The sequence below is a fragment of the Bos javanicus genome, chromosome 13 (genome assembly GCF_032452875.1).
Source record: "Bos javanicus breed banteng chromosome 13, ARS-OSU_banteng_1.0, whole genome shotgun sequence".
Lineage (NCBI taxonomy): Eukaryota > Metazoa > Chordata > Mammalia > Artiodactyla > Bovidae > Bos > Bos javanicus.
The window spans coordinates 75,304,428-75,325,089 of record NC_083880.1 but is presented as its reverse complement, the minus strand read 5'-3'; the positions used below and the strand labels follow the sequence as shown (position 1 = coordinate 75,325,089).

Sequence of the window (20,662 nt, the reverse complement as noted above, 5' to 3'; positions counted from 1 at the left end):
CCCCCCACCTCGGGAGTTGACATCTGATTGAGCGATGACCTCAGAGCGAGCTTTCTGGATCGTATCTCAGTGACCACCGACCTCGCCTGTCAAACCTGGAGATGTAGGATGGCATCGGATCCCAAATCTGGAAGAACTTAGCAACTTCACAGTGCCAGATCCAGGGGGAAAATATGCTCACAGAGAAACCAGAAAAGCAGAGGATGGTGGGGGGAAGAAGGAAAATGAGAACACTCTGTTTCCACTGGCAAAAATCAGTCTTTGCCAGGAAAACTGGAATGCTGACTTGGTATGCACATAATTTGATTTTCTATACATTCCGATGTAAAGGAAAAGCCAGACAGTGAAACTGCTGATACAGTTTTTAACACCGGTGAAGGCAATACGTACATGAACTCAGCCTCATGTCAATGCCCGATGGTCTACAAAGGTATATGCCAGCTCGTTTTAGATAGAGTACAGTCTAAGTGATGTGGAGGTGTCTATCAGAGTGTTGTCTGTCTCCATTTTAAACTAGCTATCATCATAAGTAACAGGTTCAGTGACCATACACCAACATGTGGTTAGTAACTGGCAGGGCCTGGGCAGTTTTATTTTTGAACTTTAGATTTTTCAGTGCTTTGAGATTTTCCTAATGTAAAAATTTATTTTTCAATGATTTTTTTTTTAAACCTAACTAGTCCCTTCATTGGAGGAGACAATGGCACCCCACTCCAGTACTCTTGCCTGGAAAAATCCCATGGACAGAGGAGCCTGGTGGGCTGCAGTCCACGGGGTCGCAAAGAGTCGGACACGACTGAGCGACTTCATTTTCACTTTTCATTTTCATGCATTACAGAAGGAAATGGCAACCCACTCCAGAATTCTTGACTGGAGAATCCCAGGGACGGGGGAGCCTGGTGGGCTGCCATTTATGGGGTCACACAGAGTCGGACACAACTGAAGCGACTTAGCAGCAGCAGCAGCAGCAGCAGTCCCTTTATTATTGAAACAAGACATGCGTACCTGAACTTACATGAATATATTGAAGACATGGAGCTTAAAAGGCTCAAATCAGAGAGTAGCTGATCATTCCAACACTCCCAGGCCCCACATCCGTGAGATAAAAACTGTTAAAATTTTGTCTCCTTCCTTCCCTTCGTCCCTGCCCACCTTCCTTCCTTTAAGGTTGTTACCATAAAACTATACCAGGGATGAAATGCTAGGTGGCTCCGCAGCCAACTGTGGGTTAAAAGCCACATCTGCAGAGAATGGCTGCTACCCTTTGCCACCTGCTGGCTAGACTTCAGAGTGCAAGTGTGAAAACTGCCCAAATTTCAAAAGCTGGTACTGACTCAAAAAAGTTAAAAGCAATGGTTGGGCCAAATAGAATACACTTTAGGACCTGTTTTTAGAGCACTGAGACCTCTTCTTTAAAAAAAGAAACACAGAGTGCTTTTCTTAAATTATCAGTCCTAGACAATGTCTGGTGATGAGAGAGATGAGGAATTTTGGTCATCTGCATTCCCTCCACTGCTGCTTTCTTTCCTTTTACTCCCTTGTTTTTATTAGTGATATTATTGCTTATATTATTATTCTACCAGTGTGACCTTTATGACTTTAAATATTTATACTCCATTAAAAAATTTATATCAACTTTTTATAACACCTATGATATAAGAGGAAGAAAGCATTTTTCTTTAAGTCTCTGGTACTAACAAATACCCTTTATTCTGTATCTGCCACACTCTAGGCACTTTACATTCACTTATCCATCGCTCATTCATTCATTCATTCCTTCATTCATTCATGTGATAAATACTGAGTGTCCACTTATGAGCTGTTCTAGACACGAAGTACAGAGGTAAGCAGTCAAAATACCCTGCCTTTGCGGCACATATATTCTCACAGGGGATATGGATAATAAACGAACAAATAAATGAGCTACAGTCTGTTGGAGACTGGAAAGGGCCAAGGAGAAGCGAGGATGTAGGGAAGGGAGAATGTGAAGTGTCAGTGTGTGCGTGTCCGTGTGAGTGTGCAAGTTTAGCTGTGTGTACACATGTGTGGTGTGCGTGTGCATTTGCACATGCGAGTGTGCAATTTTAGCTGTGGTAGCCAGCGAAGGCCTTCCGGAGAAGGCAGCTTTGGAATAACAGGTGGAAGGAAGCAAGGAGTTGAGCAGTCCAGATATCTGTTGTGTGCACGTTCCTACCACAGGGCACAGAGGAGCCAAGAATGGAAGGCGGGGTTGGTCAGATGAGTTGGAAGCGATGGAAAAAAGATGAGGTCTGAGAGGAAAGGGTGGGCACCGCACGGAGGGCCTGGGAGGTGGTGGTCAGTGCTCTGCTGAGTAAGAGGAGGAATCGTGGGGCGATCGGATCAGAAGGGTGGCATGGACCGACTTAGGTTTAGAAAGGTTCCTTCTGGCCACTGCGTGGAGGACAGACGAGAAGGCAGGAACAGAAGGAAGAAGGCCGGTGTTGCACTATTGCAATCTTCCTGGTGAGAGGTGGGGGTGAGGTGGCGATGGTGATGGAGGAGGTGATCAGAAAGATGGGATTCTGTCAGGAGGCACTGACAGACTGGATGTGAGAGAGAAAAAGAGGAGTCAAGGATGCCTCCAAGGTCTTAATCTGAACAATTTGAAGGATGAAGTTGCCGTTTATCTCTCTTCCTAAGTTGCTTCATCTGTCATCAGAGATAAGAGGTTAGATGGATGTACACCAAGGTGTCAGTGATTTGGGGCTTCCTAGGTGGCGCTAGTGGTAAAGAACCCACCTGCCAATGCAAGAGACATAAGAGGCACAGGTTCAATCCCTGGGTGGGCACGATCCCCTGAAAGAGGGCATGGCAACCCACTCCAGTATCCTTGCCTGGAGAATCCCCATGGACAGAGGAGCCTGGCAGGCTACAGTCCGTAGGGTCACAGAGAGTCAGGCACGACTGACGTGACCACGCCTGGACACACATTAGTGATTATGTTTTAGTAGTAGGGCTTGGGTGGGTTTTATTTTTCTTGATGTTTCAGTATTTTGTATTTGTGCAAGCAAAGACTGTATTACTATTATTATTGCCGTCATTATTATTTTTTTATTTTAGGGCTTTCAGTCATGAGAATTGTATACCCTGTGGGTGAGGTTAAAAGCACTTACTATCTGGGTGGATTCTGTATTAGTCACTATTTGCTGTGTGATAATCAATTCCATAATCACAAGTTAGCACTCACTTTCAGACTTGTGAGTTGGCTGGCACAGCCCCACCGCAGGCTACAGGTCAGCTTCAGGACTGTACCAGATTTCTCCTTCTGGGGCCCAGACTAGATGGGCTGGGGTACCCTGTTGTTATGGTAGATGTAGAAAGTTCCCCAAGGAGAGAGAGGAGACACCCACTGCCTCTTAATGTCAAGGCTGGGAACTGATACCTTGTAGCTTCAGCCCACATCCTATTGGCCAGAGCAAGTCACATGGCCAAAGTCAACATCTATGGTAGTTTCCAGAGCTTGGCTGCTGTGAATAATACTACAGTGAACCTGGTATGCAGATAACTCTTTGGGATACTGATTTCAGTTTCTTCATACATGTACCTAGGAGTGGGTGCTCATGCGATAGATCTCCTTTCAACTTTCTGAGAATCCACCACACTGATTTCTATCGTGGCTGCAACAGTTTGCAATCCCCACCAATGGAGCAGGTTCCCTTTCCTCTACATCCTCGCTGACGTTTGTCATCTCTTCTTTTTTATTATGCTCATCCTCACCCGTGTGGTCTTATTGTGGTTTTGATAGTGGTTTTGCCATGTACCTGTTGGCCATTTGTATGTGTTTGGAAGAAAATGTCTATTCAGGTCCAGAACCCAGTTTTAAATTTGATTATGTGCTTTTTTGCTATTGAGTTCCTTATATACTTTGGAGATTAACTCCTTATCAGATTTAGAGTTTGCAGGTATTTTCTTCCATTCTGTCCGTTGCCCTTTCCACTCACTGAGCATTTCCTTTGCTGTGTCGGAGCATTTGGAGGGTGAGTGTGAGGCTTTGAGTTCCTGGGCTTCCAGTGAAACCTGCTTGTCAGGCTGGCTGACATGTGCATTTTCTGCCCACGTGCAGCAGGCGTGTACATTAATCCAGTATCAACATGGCTAATCTATAAGACGGTGTTTGCAGGGATTCATCCTAAGGCTGGGATGTGGGATCTAGATTCGACAAGAAGGACAATGAAGCCCATGAACCTCTTGATGGGTTCTGGAAGAGCACTGGAGTCAGGGATCAGCATTTAGAGATCAGAGATGTCAGTGAGGTCAGAGAGTTATTGCCAGGGGGAGCATTCAAGCACTAGGAGAAGTGTTAGCACATGGTGGCCAGGAAGTGGGATGTTTGATATAAAACATTAAGACTGAGTAGGGCTTGAGGCTGACCAGGTTTGGGGTGGAACAGGAGGCTGATGGAATGGCAGGTACAGGGACCCAGAGAGGCCACGCTGAGGTGTCATCCAAGAGGATGCTAGAGCTGGAGAGGATCAGTCATCTTCCTTGTAAGCCTTGGTTTCCTTATCCACAAAGGAGGAGTGGAGATTCCCCTCCCAAGTCTCATGACCCATGACCTCAGGCACGGGCTGTGATGGGTTTCACTTCTTGTCCCATGAATGAGCAGCCCCTCAAAGCATCAGGGAGATAGAGGGTGGATGTACACAGCCTTCTCCTCTGCTGGAGGACCCATCCCCTCATCCCTCCAGTCCTCCTTGAAGGTCACTTGCTGTGGGGACCTTGCTCTTGTCTCCATGGTTCCAGGCTGACACTGCCAATGCTCCTCTCCAGCAGGGTCTGATTAGGGAGTAACTGAGGCACCCTGTCTCTTTCTTGGTGCTTAAGCTTTCCTTGATCGTTTCACTCTAGTGCTACACCAACCAAAGACTGGGAAGCATTAGTGCCCATGGCATTGGAAATGGTTTTCGGTGGTTCACAAACATGTAAATGTGCTGAATCACACCACTGTTCTTTCAATCCAGACACAGTCTTAGGATGGTGCTACTATGTCATGAACACCTCTCTCACTTGCTAAGCCCCCCTTTTCAACACAGAGGAGGCCTTAAGCTCAAAGCCATCGGTTGTTGACAGTATTGCAAAAGAATCAAATCCAGTGGAACCGGATTACTTCCATAGTATTTTTGTGGTTTCTATTTCTGTAACTGACATTCTTTTTTTTTTTTGTATTCACCAACGTCACCCACAAAGGGTATTTTATACCATTAAGTCTGATCATGCCATACCATTGTCAAAGTTCTCCAGTGGCTCCTCAGAACACTTAGAAGAAAGTCGGAAACTTGTTTTCTGGAAGGTCCTTCATGATCTAACCCCTGCTGACCTCTTCCTCATCTTCTGCCATCACTCTACCCTTCACTCACTCCTCCTTCGCATTCCTCCAAGATGGAATCTCAGTCTGACCTCAGGGCCTTTGTACATGCAAATACATCCCCTGCCTGATCTATGAGTTTATGACCCTGATCAAAACAGAGGAGAACCCACCCTAAGACTGGAAAAGTATCCCCTTAGGCTGAGAGGAAAGGAGAACTCAGAAGGTTGGGGGCTCCTGCAGAGAAAATTAGGTCTGAAGGAGTCAAAACAACGGCTGTAAGCAATGGTGGCCGGGTAAATGCTGCTAGTGGACTGGTAATAGTTGCTCTTTAGGGGAAAAAAACAATGTGTGTATGTAAATTTTACTGGGATAAAGGATGTACTGTTGCACAAACCTGACAAATTTACAAATAATAATAAACACTTCATTGTAAATACTCTTTGTTGTAAACTCCAGCTAGCTAATTCTCTCAGAAATGTTTTCACTGATTTTCCTGTCAAACTCTGGATTCCAAAACCAACTGTCACTGCAATTTAGCCATGATTTCACAAAATCAGACCATGAAGAAATGCGTGGCAGCAACACGGCTCGGTAAGGAAGGTGCTCACACCGCCGAAGCATGTGTGCAGCTGTGACACGAATTCCAGGTGAAATGTTTGCTCATGTGAACGAGTAAGATGGAAGGAAAACAAGGAAGGTGTGTGTTCAGACTCCTTCACTGGTGACATGAGTCACCTGTTGGCTGAACTGGATAATAATCCCTCCATTTTTTTGTGCCATTCACAATGTATCGACTACAGACACGACAAAGTGTTAAGTTTAATTTACATTATTAACATTTTATCAATCACATTGTTGAGACTGGAAAATCAACAAAACAATACATCAAGCCCTGATCTGTCATGTTCCTCAGTCTCTCTGATGCAAAGACACTCCCTGCAGACGTTTCAAGTGACCAGCATGACATCACTGAATGCAGAATCGGCAAGGGGTGGGCAGTGCCCCTCCCCCATGCTCCTCTTGTGATACAATAGCTGTAAATCACCTTAAGAGCACAGACAAAAGCAAAATGCAGTAAAATGAGGAAGTGATGAGCTTAGAGTATAATTACCTTGGTTTTTAAGATAATTTATTTAAGTATAAATTTAAATAATTTAATTTTTTAGCAACTGTGTTTAATAATGAGCTTGCAAGAGTCTGAAAATTTAACAATCAGCTTTCACAAGCCAGCATAAGCCAGCTCCAGTGCTCTAAAGGAAGTATCTAGAAATGGGAGGAGAGGAGGACTCGGGAAGGGCCAGAGTCCTGTGGGGTGGAGCTATTTGCTCTGTCCCATTTGACTCGACCCTTGTGGCCTGGGGCAGTGGGGAGTGACCCTTTACAATGTCCCAAAGGTAGGGACCTAGGTATTGAGGGTAAAGAGAAATCCCATTCACCCTGACCAGCTGAATGGGACTAGTTGAAGACACTCCTGATGGGAGACAGAGATTAAATACACCCTTAGGGGGAAAGTCAACTCCATTCTACAGAGGTGGAAACTGAGGCTTGAGGGAGTTGTTACTTATTCAAGTTCAGTAGCTGCCGAGAGGTGGAGGCCACACCTACAACCGTGTTTGTTAGCTTTCAGACCTGTCTCCTTTCTGCAAAGTCCTCCTGTGCCATCCTGGAAACTGCTCTTGGAGCGCATGACCCGCATTGTGATGGCCCTTGGATTTCAGGGCACACAACTCTGGAATTCTTCACCTTTCCCCTAATTAAAACTTATCTCCCCCAAAGGGATGACTAGCAACTTGAAAGCAGGGCCCATGCTGATTATCTGTGGTATTGCCAGCATTTAAAATTCTGACTCATTGGCTTCTGAAGATATCTTAAGAACCACCTGGTTCAGATCCCCCATTGTACATACAAGGGAAGCTGAGGCCCACAGTCAGACAGCAAGAACACCTACAGTCAGGGCTAGAACTCAAGCCTCCTACCAACCATCTGAGTCTCTGGTGAATGACAAGTGTTCTGGGCAAGGGAATTGGAGGGGTTGACAAAATGAGATCTGAGTACCAAAAAGCAGGTGTTCCCCCACAAAAGTCCCAGCCAGATGGAGAAAGAGAGCAGATAATATGGTATACTTTGCTGGATTTAGGGGTGATTCCAGGAGTGACTTCCTGCCAGGGTGGTACCTTTGAGATTCTTTGAGAAAGCCCACAGAGCAGCAGAGTCACCGTGAGATGCTCTCATCATGTCATTACTGCAGAGATGTGCGGAGTCAGTGGGGAAACTGAGGCAGGAAGGCAAAGCCTCAGGAACCCTCTGAGCCTGAGACTCAAAATGAAGACTGCAGCTCTCAGACTTTCATCCCTCTTCCCCCAGCAAAACAGACCTCTTCTGGAGCAGGGGCGAGTCTTGAAGGGCCATCTAGCCCTTGTGTTCTGGGGCCCAGGCAAGCAGGAAGCTGAAGACTAGAGCCACGGTTCCAGCACCTTCCAGATGGACCCCCTCAGGAGGCTGCAGAGACCTCGATACGACTGTACTGGACGCCAGCTGAGCTCTGCCTGTGGCCAAAGCTCAGGGGGAACCTGGAGCGCAGAGAGCAGGTGGGGTCGGAGGTCGGCAGGGCCTGGCGGCCTTCCCTGGGGGTGATGGGGGTGGGCCATGCTTGGGGTCCCCATCCCTTCTCCTCCCCACTCCTACCTGAGCCTTCCTGCTTTCTGCCTTAATGTACCTTTCCTTTGAACGGCCCAGCTGTTCCCCCTGGTCTTCCTGGGTCCACCTGTGCCCTCTACAGCCAGATACCCCCATCACAGCTGGGGTGACCCTCCTAAACACAAAGACTAGCTCCTGTCCCTCCTGCTGGGAAGTGACATCACGCCCAACCAGCCTCTCCCACATCACCGCCCTCCAGTCCCATTTTCCCCATCCCACTCAAGGAGAAGAGCTCGTATACAAAGATAGGACAAAAGTCATTGTGTCCAGGCAGTAAGAACAACAGGAAGAGAAGAAAAACACTCTTCTGCAAAGGCCAAGTGTAAGGACTAAATCCCGAAGCAAAGTGCTCACAGTCTGAGGTCACTCTTCCTCCTTGGCCAGCCCTGACCACCTTACCATTTCTTCTGGAATTGCTGGTCTATGTCTGCCAATGACTGGCCTTTTGTTTCTGGGACAAATAAATAGATGAAGCCCAGGCCGAAGACAGCAGTCAGCCCGTAGAGCAGGAAGGTCCAGGACAAGCCAATGGCACCTGGGACAACAGGGTGGAATGTGGGCAGAGCTTAGCCTGGGCCAACTGGTTGACCAGTGTTCCAGGTGAAACACTGAAAATCAGTTCACCTTGAACAGATTCTCCAGATGGTAGATCTGCAGAATGACCAATACACTGTCAGATAAAAGTACCATAAAGCAGGAGTGGGACTGGTTGTCCCAGAGGCAGGCAAAGGCCCAGGACCCAAATCCACAAAACATCTGGGACTGAACCTGTGTTTCCTGTGTCAGCAGGTGGGTTCTTTACCTCTGAGTCACCTGAGAAGCTTGACCTCCACTTAATGCTTATACCAGCAGAGAGAGAGTGTTGGGCTGGGAGAAGGACTGAGTTCTAGTCTTCTGATTACCTGGCTAGACTTGGGAAGGATGTATTTCCCAATCTGTGAGATGGGGATGATAGAATATGAAACAATTCTAAGAAGCCCTTCCTCCCCTTGCTTCCTTCCTCCTCTCTCTCCCTTCCTTCCTCTCTTATCTCTCATTCATTCCACATAAAAGGAATGCTTGAAAACTGAGGCACCAGTGAGAAATTTGAATTCCCAAAGACTGGGTGTAGGGGACAGGCATGGTGGATGGGTTCTTCCACCAGTATTTCCCACAGCCCCCAAGGGCTCCTCTTTTGAAGGGGAAACCCTTGGCTGCAGGAAGTGGGAAAAAAACTGAACTCTCAGAACTGTGCCTTGGGGGTGGAGCCCCCCCACCCAGCCACCCATCACCTGGGCCCCGATGACCCCTGGCCTTGGGTCACAAGTATCCTCTGCATCTTGGACACCCCTCCCTGGTGTTCTGGGCCCATATAATTCCCACCCCACCCCACCAGCACTCAGACTGGGTCTGAATGCTAGGTAGGAAGAGATGTCACTCAAACCAGATATGAGCAGAGCTTCCTGCTGGCAGGCGGGCATGAGCCAGTTTAAGCTGAAAAGTTTAGAATGGAAAGGAAAGGTTGTGGCTCCTGCTGGTCTCAGACACGTTCTCTCTAGGGGTAGGGGTGGGTCGGGGAGGGGACCTTCCCCTCTTCTCTAGCCTGGAGGATTTTACAGTGTGTCTGAGAGTTCTGGATGTTGTCAGGCACTTCTGTGGAGCTTCTGCACAAAATTTTATTTGGAGAATTGTTCTGCTGCTGCAAATAGGAAAAAAATGCAAACTCCTCTGGCGTAGAGTGGAAACTTTTAGTTACTGGGGGAGAATGGACTTGCCTTGATGGGGGCAGAGAGCAAAGACCCACACTCAGGGCTCCCAATCTCTGTACACCCTACCCGGAGAACAAACTCCGGGTTTGAGAACAAACTCATCCCCCACCACCAGTCAGGGATGGCTTCCTGGACCGAGGAGAACTGGACACTTCCACTCTATCCCCCCCTTCAGCCTCAACTCCCAGGTTGTCAATAAAGCCAATTCCTCCACTCCCCGCCCCCTGACCCGCCTGCTGCCAACTAACGGGGCCTGGAATGAAGTAGAAATTTCGCAGGTCATATCTTCTGTTGTCTTTGTCTCTCGACCCCTCTCATTCTTTCACTAGCACCTCAGTTTTCCTTCGGGGAACCTTCCCCCAACTCTCAGTCCATGCAGTGGGGTGTCTAACACCCCACCTTGTTTAGACTGGGTATGTGACCCAAGGCCTGGGCATCAGAATATTGCAGCTTTCCAGTGACAGTTCAGTGATGGGCATGTGATCTTGCTGGGCCAATGAGAGTCAGTCCCAGGACATGAGTGAGAGCCATTGGAAAAAACAGGGTCTCCTTCCCAGGAGGCTGCCAAGATGAAGAGCCCTGCTTGTGGTCATCTTTGCAGCCATGCAGTGGGTCTGCCCCAGAATGAAGCTCACAGCACGGAAGGCAGAGCCAAGAGAGTATGAAAGCGGGCCCACAGTTTTGTTGAAGCTTCTGGATCAGTCATGGTTAAAGACAGCTACTACCCTCCTCTTTTCATGACTTAAGACAAAAACATTACCTTTTGCTCATAAACTGGTTTGCATGGGATTTTCTGTCACTTATACCCAGACGATATGGAAGCCTGGGCTCTGTTTGGAGGCAGTTGTTTCTGGGTCTTGGGCCAGGGAATTAGGTTAGAGGACTCACCGATGAGGTCGAGGAAGGAGAGGCTGATGAAGAGGTTGGCGGCCCAGTTGAAGCTGTTGCAGAAGGCAAAGGCCCTCCCTCGGATCTCCACGGGGTAAATCTCACTGAGGACAAGCCAGGTCACTAGAACAGGAGGGCAGACAGGATGCCTAGTAGCTGGGACCCAGGGCCTGGCACCCACAGTCCAGGAGGCAGTCCCCCAACAATGGGACTCAGTGCAGGGTCAGGCCCCTGACACCCATTTCTCCCTGCTGTTTCACCCATGTGGCCATAAGATTCCCTTTAGAAGGACCAGCGACCTGGGTTTGCCCAGGAAACCGACGGGTTTCCTGGGACCCCAGACTTTCAGTGTCCTAGGCAAACTGGGATGGTTGGTCACCCTATTTATTAAATTCCTTTCCAGTCAACCCTTCTGAGTGAGCCATCCAGGGGCACATTCTGACTTTATGAAGCTTAAAAGATTTTGGGTCTTTATAAGGAAGAAAACATGACAGACACAAATTAGGCTCCTGCTCTTGGAAGAAGTAGCTTCAAAGAAGCAAGGAGCCCTGGAGTCTGAGCTCATTGTCCTCACGGTCAAGCCACATCTGGTCCTTCTGAGACCCTGACAGTTTCAGTCCCCAGGCTTTCCGCTAGGAGGGGTAGAAGGCTTCCAAGTTACCTGCAGAAGACTCCCACTTACCGGGTCCAAAGCCAATGGAGAAGGCGCTCACAAAGACCATCATGCAGACCAGCGCGGTCCAGTGCAGCAGGGTGTGCTTGGGGGTGGGAGAAAGGCGTGCAGGGGGAGTGAGGCTTAGGGCTGTAGGGTCCTCGGCTCCGGGAGGAGGCCTGGTCTTCTCAGAAGTTGACAAGACTGGCTGCCTGGGGCTCTGGTCAGTCGTGGGCGGCAGCGGTGGAGCCAAGCCCCTGGGCAGGCCGGAGTCTCCAGGGAGCCCTGACAGCCTGGTGGCATTGGGCACAGCCAGGCAAGCTGGGCCTGAGTGCAGGGGCACAGCAAAGCTGACGAGGCCGAGGCCACTGACCGACAGGGCCATGAGGGCACAGCCAGCGAGCAGCAGCGCCCTGCGGCCAGCTCGGTCCACCAGCCCCATGGCCATCAGGGTAGCCGCCACCTTTACCGCACCGAGCCCCACGGAGGCCAGCACAGCGGAGGAGCCTCCCTGGAAGCCGACCGACTGGAAGATGGTGGAGGCGTAGGCGAGCACGTTGGGCTGCCCGGTCAGCTGCTGGAAAAGCACCAGCCCCAGCCCCACGACGGTCCGGACCCGCATGTTGTCCCGGGCCCTGAAGAGGTCCACAAAGGCGTATCTCGGCCTCCCCGGGTCCAGCTTTGTGGCCTCGCCTCCCTGCAGCGGGATGAGGTCCTTGCGGGCTGCAGCCCCGACTGTACCAGCAGGGAGGAAGAGGAGGCTGAGAGACTGCAGGAGAGCGGGCGCAGCGGCCCAGCCAAACATGTGCCTCCATCCCCTGGGGGCGCCGGCCAGTGCATAGTTGAGCGCGTAGGAGAGCAGGACGCCCACGGTGATGCCTGCCTCGTAGAGGGCCACCAACACTCCCCGCTGCCGTGGGCCCGCCAGCTCGGACACGTGGATGCAGCAGGCCATGGAGGAGAGGGAGATGGCAAAACCAGCCACCGAGCGGCCCAGGAGCAGCCAGGCCAGGGAGCCGGCCAGGCCCAGGCTCAGGCTGCCTGCCAACAGCACCAAGTTGCTCCCGAGGATGGCTTGCTTCCGGCCATAGCGGTCGATGAGGCAGCCCCCTACCAGGGAGGCAAGGAGAGCCCCCAGGAGCAGGCTGCCCACCAGAAGCTCCTGCTGTGAGCAGCTCAGCCCGAAATCAAGCTGCAGCGGCAGCAGGGCACCCGATATGACTGCCAGTTCATAGCCAAAGGTCAGGCCACCCAGCAAGGACACCGAGGCACACAGGGGCAGGAGGAGTGAAGGTCGGCCTGAAAAACAAAAGTGATGGGGTGGGTGCAGAATGTGTCCATGCCAGACCATCCAATCGTCCATCCGTCTGTCCCTTTCCATCTGTCCAGCCCTCCATCTCTCCATCTATTCACTCATCTATTTGTGTATCCCTCTATATATCCATCTATTCATTTATTCATCCGCCTATCCATATACCCACACATGCACGCACGCATGCATCCACTTCTTCCTTTATCCTTCATCCATCCCTTCATCCACTTCTTTCTTCATTCATCTCTCCCTCCATCCTTCCTTCCATCCATCTACCCATCCATCCACTCCTTCCCTCACCCACCCACTCCTTCCCTCACCCACCCACTCCTTCCCTCATCCATCCACTCCTTCCCTCATCCATCCACTCCTTCCCTCATCCATCCACTCCATCTGTTCATCCAGTTATTGATCAATTTACCCATCCCTTCATCATCCACTCCTCCGTCCACCCACCTGCTTCATCCACCACATATTCTTCCATTCATTGGTCCACTCATCTACCCCTTAATTCACCCAAACATCCATCCATTTATTGATCCATCTATCCAAAAATATATTCATCCACCCGTCATTGTATTCTATTCTCTATTTACCCAGATACACACACACACCCATCCATTCATTCATCCATCCAATCATTCAAAAAATTATCTGGCATCTACAGCACACTAGGCTGTGTTCTTGGGGCTGGCAATACAGTGGTGTTTTCAAGGACCTGACATTCTAGTAGAAAAAGGCAGATAATAAATGAATAGGTGATAGGTGTCATTAAAAAAAAAAAAAAAAAAAGAGCAGGTAATGCCGGGAAAGACTGAAGGCAGGGGGAGAAGGGGACGACAGAGGAAGAGACAGTTGGATGGCATCACCAACACGATGGACATGAGTTTGAGCAAGTTCCAGGAGTTGGTGATGAACAGGGAAGCCTGGCATGCTGCAGACCATGGGGTCGCAAGGAGTCGGACACAACTGAGCGATTGGGCTGAGCTGAAAGGGGGTTGAGAGCAATGGAGGGGTTCTGTTTTAAATAGGGTAGCCAGACAGCTAAGGCATCTCTGAAGAGGGAAAACTGGAGCAGAGATCTGAATGAAGTGAGGGTGGAAGTCATGTCAAGTATGGGAGAAGAACATTCTAGACAAGGGAATAGCAGAAACAAAGGCTCTGAAGCTGGACAGTTTGGGGCATATTTGAAAAATAACTATTAATAGCTAATACTCCTATGGTACTAAGTACCAGGCTCTGTTTTAAGGGCTTTACATGTATTTACTCATTTAATTCTTACAACAACCTTAAAATCTACTATTATTAGCATCATCCTCCAAGGCACAGAGAGGTGAAGAAACTTTTTCATGCTCACACAGCAAGTAAGTGGCAAAGTTGATGTGACTAGAGAGTTCAGGCTTTTAATCATGGCCTATTGAGCAAGAGGCCGGAGTGGCTGGAGATCAGTAAGTGAGAGTAATGGGTGATGAGGTAGGAGAGGTAGGCAGGGGCCAGATCAGGAGGACACTGACAGATTTCACTTTCAGTGGACTCTAGGCACTTTTTTTTTTTTTTAAATCGAACTCTTAAAATGTGGCCAGTGTAACTGAGGAACTGCGGTTTTAATTTTATTTAATTTTAATTAAGTGTAAAAATAGCCACATGTGGCCAGCAACTACTGTACTGGCAGAGTAGCTAAACAGGTTGCTCTTAATTTTTAATTCACATATTTAAACAAATACTTCTGGAAGCATCTAGAGTAATCCAGACATATCTGCCTCACCCACCCCCTACCCTGGACCTGACAAGAACATTCGTAACATTGTAGTCAGATTTATGGAGTATTTGCTCTGGACCAGGCACTGCTTTGAGCCCTTTTCGTGGACTAGCTCATTTAATTCTCACCACAACTTTATGAGGTGGGCTTTTGTATTGTTTATGAAGGAGTAAACTGATCGCCATGCTCCTCAGGTGGTGCTAATGGTAAAGAATCCGCCTGCCAATGCAGGAGATGCAAGAGACCTGGGTTTGATTGGGAAGGTCCCCTGGAGCAGTGAATGGCAGCCCACTCCAGTATTCTTGCCTGGAGAATCCCCATGGACGGAAGAGCCTGGCGGGCTAAAGTCCACGGGGTCACAAAGAGTAGGACATCGATGAGCAGCTGAGCACACACATACAAACCGATTATCAGAGACACGAAATGACTTGCCTAAGATGAAGAGTATTAATGGTAAGTAGCTTGTTGAGATTCAAAGCCTGGCAGTCTGGTTCCACAGTCTGTACCCTTAGGTACTCCAGTATAAAACCTTGGCAGAATAAGATTTCACTGTTTTCTCACTTCTGCCTCACCCCATCTATGTTAGGCAATTTTTGTGCAGGGGCGGGGAGAGGACTTTCATGGGTGGAGGAATCACCTCCCCCTACCCAGCTCATTTTTCTCTGCATCACCTCTGCCCCCCAGGAAACAACCCCCTACCATTCCCTGGCTGGCCTAGTCCTTCCTCTTCATGACCATCAACCAACATCCTGGGGACCCAGGTCCTGCCCCTTGTCACCCCCTTCTGCCCCACGTCCCTCAGTTTCTAGAGTTCACTGCCAGAAGGGAAGGTTCGTCCAGGCAGTGAGGCAATGTGAGACAATCCCATGCAAACACAGAACTTTTCTGCCATGTCCTGGGTTCTTCTGGAGGTGAATGGGCACCCAGCCAAAGGGCCCAGGGCCAAAGCTAACCGTCCACAGGTTCCACCGGAAAATGCTGAAGGACAGACTCAGGCCTCAGTGGTAAGAGCAGAACAGCAACAGTAAAGGAAGATCAAACAGTAATACTAACAAGTGTCACTGACAGGGTGTCTCCTCTCTGCAAAGACTCCAGGTGCCTTCTCTCAAGTCACCTTGGTGACAACTCTAGGTGGTACTGCTCTCATTACCCCCACTTGACAGATGGGGAAACTAAGGCTTAGATTCTAAGTGTTCTGTGAGAAACAAAGTGTTCTCACAGCTGGGAAGCAACAGGATCAGGACTCAAACGCTGTCCCATCTGACTCCCAAACCCATGTATTTAAGCTTTCCAAGGCTCCCACCACCTGCTCTATTAAGTCCTAACTCATTAGCATGACCTCCCAGTCCCTGCACGAGCTGGTGGCCCCAGCCTACCTCCTTGGCCGCCTCTCCTCTCCACCCCTACCCCCACCCCTCCGACACACCCTGCAAACACTTGTTTCCAGCACACATCATAGAGTTTCATGCTGCTCTGCCCTCTACACGACCTGGTCCCTCTCTTCCCGACCTCTCTTCCCCAAATGCTCACTCATCTTCCTCAGTCCCAGTTCACCTCCCTGAGGGGCTCTGGTAATACACATTGTGATTTGGCCTCAGTCCCCTGTGCTCTGTGGGGAGCTGCCTTCACCTCTCCTGTCTTCATCTCTCAAGTCTCTGGATCTGGGTGGACTTGACCTCCCCACCTCCAGCCCCCATCACCTAGCTCCAGACGTTGTGTCTGTGACCCAGATCTGACTACCTAGCAGGTTCTCCGGCCTTGGGCAGTGGTGAATGCCACGTGGCTGACCCTGAGCCAGTGAGAGACAGTCCAGCCCAGGGTGATTGCTAAGGGGTTCTGAGCTGGTAGTTTACCTGCCTGGAGCAGCTGAGGGTCATCTTTCCCTAGCAGGGAATCCTGACTACACTGCCTGAGCTCCTAGATCCACCCATGCCTGAAGCTGTGGATTTTTCCTGGACCAATAAATAAGTACTTTTTTTTTTTTTCCTGGTCAAGCTAGTTTGACAGAGACTCTAATTCCTGTACATCTTCCTCAACTTTCCAAGTCATATTTTTCTCTTCCAGCCAATTCTGCTTTCTTCTGCATTTGCTTAAGTAATCGTGAAATTGATGTGTTTTCCTTATTAAACAGGACATGATGAGAACAGAGACTTACTGTCTCCGTGTCTCTAGGCCCCAGCCCCACCCTGAAACCTAAGATGGGCCAATTAAAGCTTCTACTGAGTGAATGAAAGATTGAGTCAGGATCCACGGCAGTATCTTTACATCCCATTCCAAGGACTGTGTCAGATACATTTGAACTTAATTTAATGCTCTAGAGCAGCCAGAGAGATCCTATGATAGCCCAAGTCAGGCCACATTATTCTGCCCAGAGCCCTCCAAGGCTCCTCTTTCTCTGTGAAAAAAGCCAAAGTCCTGACAGTGACCTTCAAGGCCCTATAGGACCTGCCTCCTCTCGCTGAGCTCCTGCTGCACCAGCCTCCTTGCGGTTCCTCCTCACTCCATGCCCGTCTCAAGTCAAAGCTTTTTACCAGGTCTCCCCTCTGCTGGGAAAGCCTTTCCCTCCATTTCAGCGACCCCACCCCTGCTTCCCTCTGGTCCTGCTCAAGTATCACCTTTTCATGAGGCCTTCCCTGGTGCTCTACTTAAAACTGCAAGCTCCCATGGCATCCAGCGCTTCATATCCCACTTTGCTGCTTGTTTTCCTCCATGGTACTTGTCATCATATGAAATAACTATACATTTTACATATTTGGGGGGGCTCAACAACCAGAATATCAGCCCTAAAGGGACATGAATTCTTTGTGAGTTCTCAGTTGTCTCCTGATGCTGGGGACAGTTCCTGGCATACAGTGGACACTCAGTAAATACTGGCTGAGTAAACACATGATTGAATGAATGCGTGAATTCAGGACATAGGGGATCCAGACAGAAAGGATTTGGGCTCTTGAGTGTCTTGGTGGATTCAGGGTCTGGAAGTGGCCATGGACAGGAAGTGGAGTAAATCCTGGCCTCCAAATTATGACAGCCCAGCCTGAGTTTAGGTAGTAGATGGTTCAGCAGGTAAACAATCTGCCTGCAATGGAGGAGATACAAGAGACCTGTGTTCGATCCCTGGGTCAGGAAGATCCCCTGGGGGAGGAAATGGCAACCCACTCCATTATCCTTGCCTGGGAAATCCCATGGACAGAGGAGCCTGGTGGGCTACAGTCCATGGGGTCGTAAAAGAGTCGGTCAGGACTGAGCGACTAAACGACTCCCTTTCTATGGATTGTCTGTCTAAATACAGTATGTGAAACTGGCTCACGCTGGATGAAGTCCCTCAGTTCTTGAAAGCAGAGCTTCCCAGGGGAGAGAATCAAGGGGCAGGTGGAGAGGAAAAACCCAGCTCATGGCTGCACATGTCACCAGCCGCAAGTCGCAGGGCACCTTCGGTGAATGACTCTAGAGCAGCCTCTCAGCCAGAGGCACAAGGAACTGGATCCCTCCCCGGCCAGAGACCTGCCGTGGCTTCCCTTGCAACTCCAGGGAAAAGCCAGGGGTGAAGCTGACCCATGCAAATATCTTCACCCAGACGGCTGGCTTCCAAGTGTCCCAACGACAGGTGATATAAGTGAGACTGTTGTTGATACTATCAGTCAGCTCACTTCCTTTTCCAGAAGCCATACCTGTAGCAGCTGCCTTAATTCCTGCATTAACCCTGTGTCACAGACACTGGTGCCGTTCCCATTTTACAGCTGAAGCAACTGAGGCACAGAGAAGTAAGGACATTTGCCTAGGGTGAGAGTTTATCAAGTCACAGAGCAGATTCTGAACTTGAGTAATCTGATTCCAGAGTTCCGATGTTGGGTGTGATTTAAAAAAAAAAGAAATCTCACGTTAACGGACCATTTACCATGTGCAAGTGGTATATGGAGTATTTAAGTTCATATTCTCATGTCATTCACATGGCTTCCCTGTGATGGGGTGTTTCCTGGTGACTATTTTGGAGATGCGGAAACTAAGGTCAGAGAAGTTAACTACCCTGTCCTAGATCAGGATGCACCTGGGAAATGGGAGAATGAGGGCTGGAAACCCCCCACCACCTGTCTTTCTGATCCCCCAAATCTACATACAGGTCCACTGAGTCCCCAACCCCCAAACCAATGTCTGCCAGGTGGATCAATGATTGACCTTTTGAGGCTTCTGAATCCAGAGAGAAAAACACAAACCTTAGGCCCCCGGAGCAACAAAGAAGTTTCCTAATCTTCCCCCGCCCCCCACACCCCGCCCCACTTTCCTCTATCTCCCGTCTATTAGGCATCTGACAGCAGAGGTTTTTGTCTGTTTTGTGTAGAGCAGCATCCCAAGCCTAGAACAGTGCCTGGAGAGAAGTGCTCAGCGAATCCATGAATGAGTTTGCTCCTTTCGGAGCCTCTTCTTCGTCTGCAGAATAGGAGCAATTTCACTCGTGGGACGCTGCAAGGCTTCAAGCGGTCAGGAGAGGGTAGGGCCCCAGAAAAAACTCCTGGTATCAAGTTAAGGAGCCCTCTCAGGTCACTTTTTTCTGGGCAGAAAGGAGCGTGGAAGGAAGTGGGCCCAAGTCCCTTCCCAGCCCCCAGCCAAGGCCTGCTGTCCCGGCGGCCACCCGAGTGGGCGGTATCTGGTCTGGGAGCGGCAGCGGCGTGCAGAGGGTGCGCGCGCGCAAGGATGGGGTCGCGGGGCTTCCCGGTCCGGAGCACCCCTCTGCCCGCAGCGCCGATCGCGACTTACCCATGGTGACCAGGGCTCCCGAGGCGAGCGGGGAGCGCCGGGGGACTGGGTGTGCATCGCCCCCGCCGAGTCCCTGTCTCGGCAGCCGCAGCCGGACAAACTTTCCGGCCCGCCTCCGTCCCTCCCTCCCCGCCTGTCCGCCTGCAGCGCCGCCGCCACGTCGGCCAGCTTAGGGCCCCTGTGCTCAGGGGGCGGGACGGTGGTGTGCTCGGGACGTCGCCAGTCTCGCCCGGCCCGGCTGGGACCCCACCCACCGTCATCCCGGTTGCGGGTGGGGAGCCCACAATTTGTCCTCCTAGAGGAAAGGAGTCAGAATCACTGCGATCCACGCTAGTTTGGCCTCTCCAGCGAGCGTGTGTACATCCGCACTGACACACACCCACTTCAGCCGCTCAGGCTTTCACGGATTCATGTTCCATTCATTGAACACTTAGGTTTGGACACCTCCCATCTGCCTTCAGGCACTCTCCTATGTCTTGAGGATGGGCTGGGAGAACCAGAAAGACAGTTCGTTCTATTCCTGTGGAGTTTACTTTCTGGTGTGGGAAGCAGAAAGATAAATAGCCAAAAGAACCAGAGAAATACCATCTAGTGATGAAGGCCAGGCAGAGAATTAAGCTAGGGTGCTGGGTTAGACAGCCACAGGTGGCTGCTTTAGCTGGGGGTGGGAAGGGGATTTTTTGAGCTAAGATCTCGGCTTCCAGACAGAAGGGAGACCAAAGGCAAAGGCCCTGCAGGGAGGAGCTTGTGCAGCATAAAAACAAATGAAGCCAGAGTTTCTGGAGCACAGGGGGAGATAGTGTCTAAGGTGCAAGCATGCATGCTAAGTCGCTTCAGTCTCTGTCCACCTCTTCACCTATGAACTGTAGCCAGCCAGGCTCCTCTGTCCATGGGGATTGTCCAGGCAAGAATACTGGAGTGGGCTGCCATGCCCTCCTCCAAGGCATCTTCTCGATCCAGGGATCGAAGTCAAGGCTCTTATGTCTCCTTCATTGGCAGGCGGGTTGTTCACCACCAGCACCACCTGGGAAGCCCAGAGTCCAGGGTAGGTGTTGGCAAACCCAGATCATTTAAGTCCTTGGGAGGCCGAGGTCAGGATGAGACTTTATTCCAACTGACACAGAAATAACTGGGCAGTTCTAACAGGTTATACGGAGAAGGCGATAGCACCCCACTCCAGTACTCTTGCCTGGAAAATCTCATGGATGGAGGAGCCTGGTGGGCTGCAGTCCATGGGGTCTCGAAGAGTCGGACACAACTAATCGACTTCACTTTCACTTTTCACTTTCATGCATTGCAGAAGGAAATGGCAACCCACTCCAGTGTTCTTGCCTGGAGAATCCCAGGGATGGGGGAGTCTGGTGGGCTGCCGTCTATGGGGTTGCACAGAGTCGGACATGACTGAAGTGACTTAGCAGCAGCAGCAGGTTATAGGGAGAAGGCAATGGCATCCCACTCCAGTACTCTTGCCTGGAAAATCCCATGGATGGAGGAGCCTGGTGGGCTGCAGTCCATGGGGTCTCGA

The 20,662-nt window shown here is 50.1% G+C and overlaps 1 protein-coding gene across 1 annotated transcript; it reads right to left on the bottom strand.

Moving 5' to 3' along the window:
* Positions 1 to 6,119: 6,119 nt before the first annotated feature.
* On the bottom strand, positions 6,120 to 19,565 carry SLC2A10 (solute carrier family 2 member 10). Its single transcript, XM_061437828.1, has 5 exons — positions 19,138 to 19,565; positions 11,345 to 12,613; positions 10,663 to 10,785; positions 8,426 to 8,561; positions 6,120 to 7,899 (listed from the first exon to the last, which is right to left on the bottom strand). The coding sequence occupies exons 1-5, from the start codon at positions 19,139 to 19,141 to the stop codon at positions 7,821 to 7,823; spliced, it is 1,611 nt and encodes a 536-aa protein (XP_061293812.1). The 5' UTR covers positions 19,142 to 19,565; the 3' UTR covers positions 6,120 to 7,820.
* Positions 19,566 to 20,662: the final 1,097 nt, after the last annotated feature.

What these genes read in the sequence shown, in the direction of transcription:
- SLC2A10 (XM_061437828.1), bottom strand. An exon ending in CTCCATTGGCTTTGGACCCG is followed by an intron (nt 10,786 to 11,344) that starts GTAAGTGGGAGT and finishes CTCCTGTTCTAG; the next exon opens with TGACCTGGCTTGTCCTCAGT. An exon ending in CTCCTTCCTCGACCTCATCG is followed by an intron (nt 8,562 to 10,662) that starts GTGAGTCCTCTA and finishes CTGTTGTCCCAG; the next exon opens with GTGCCATTGGCTTGTCCTGG.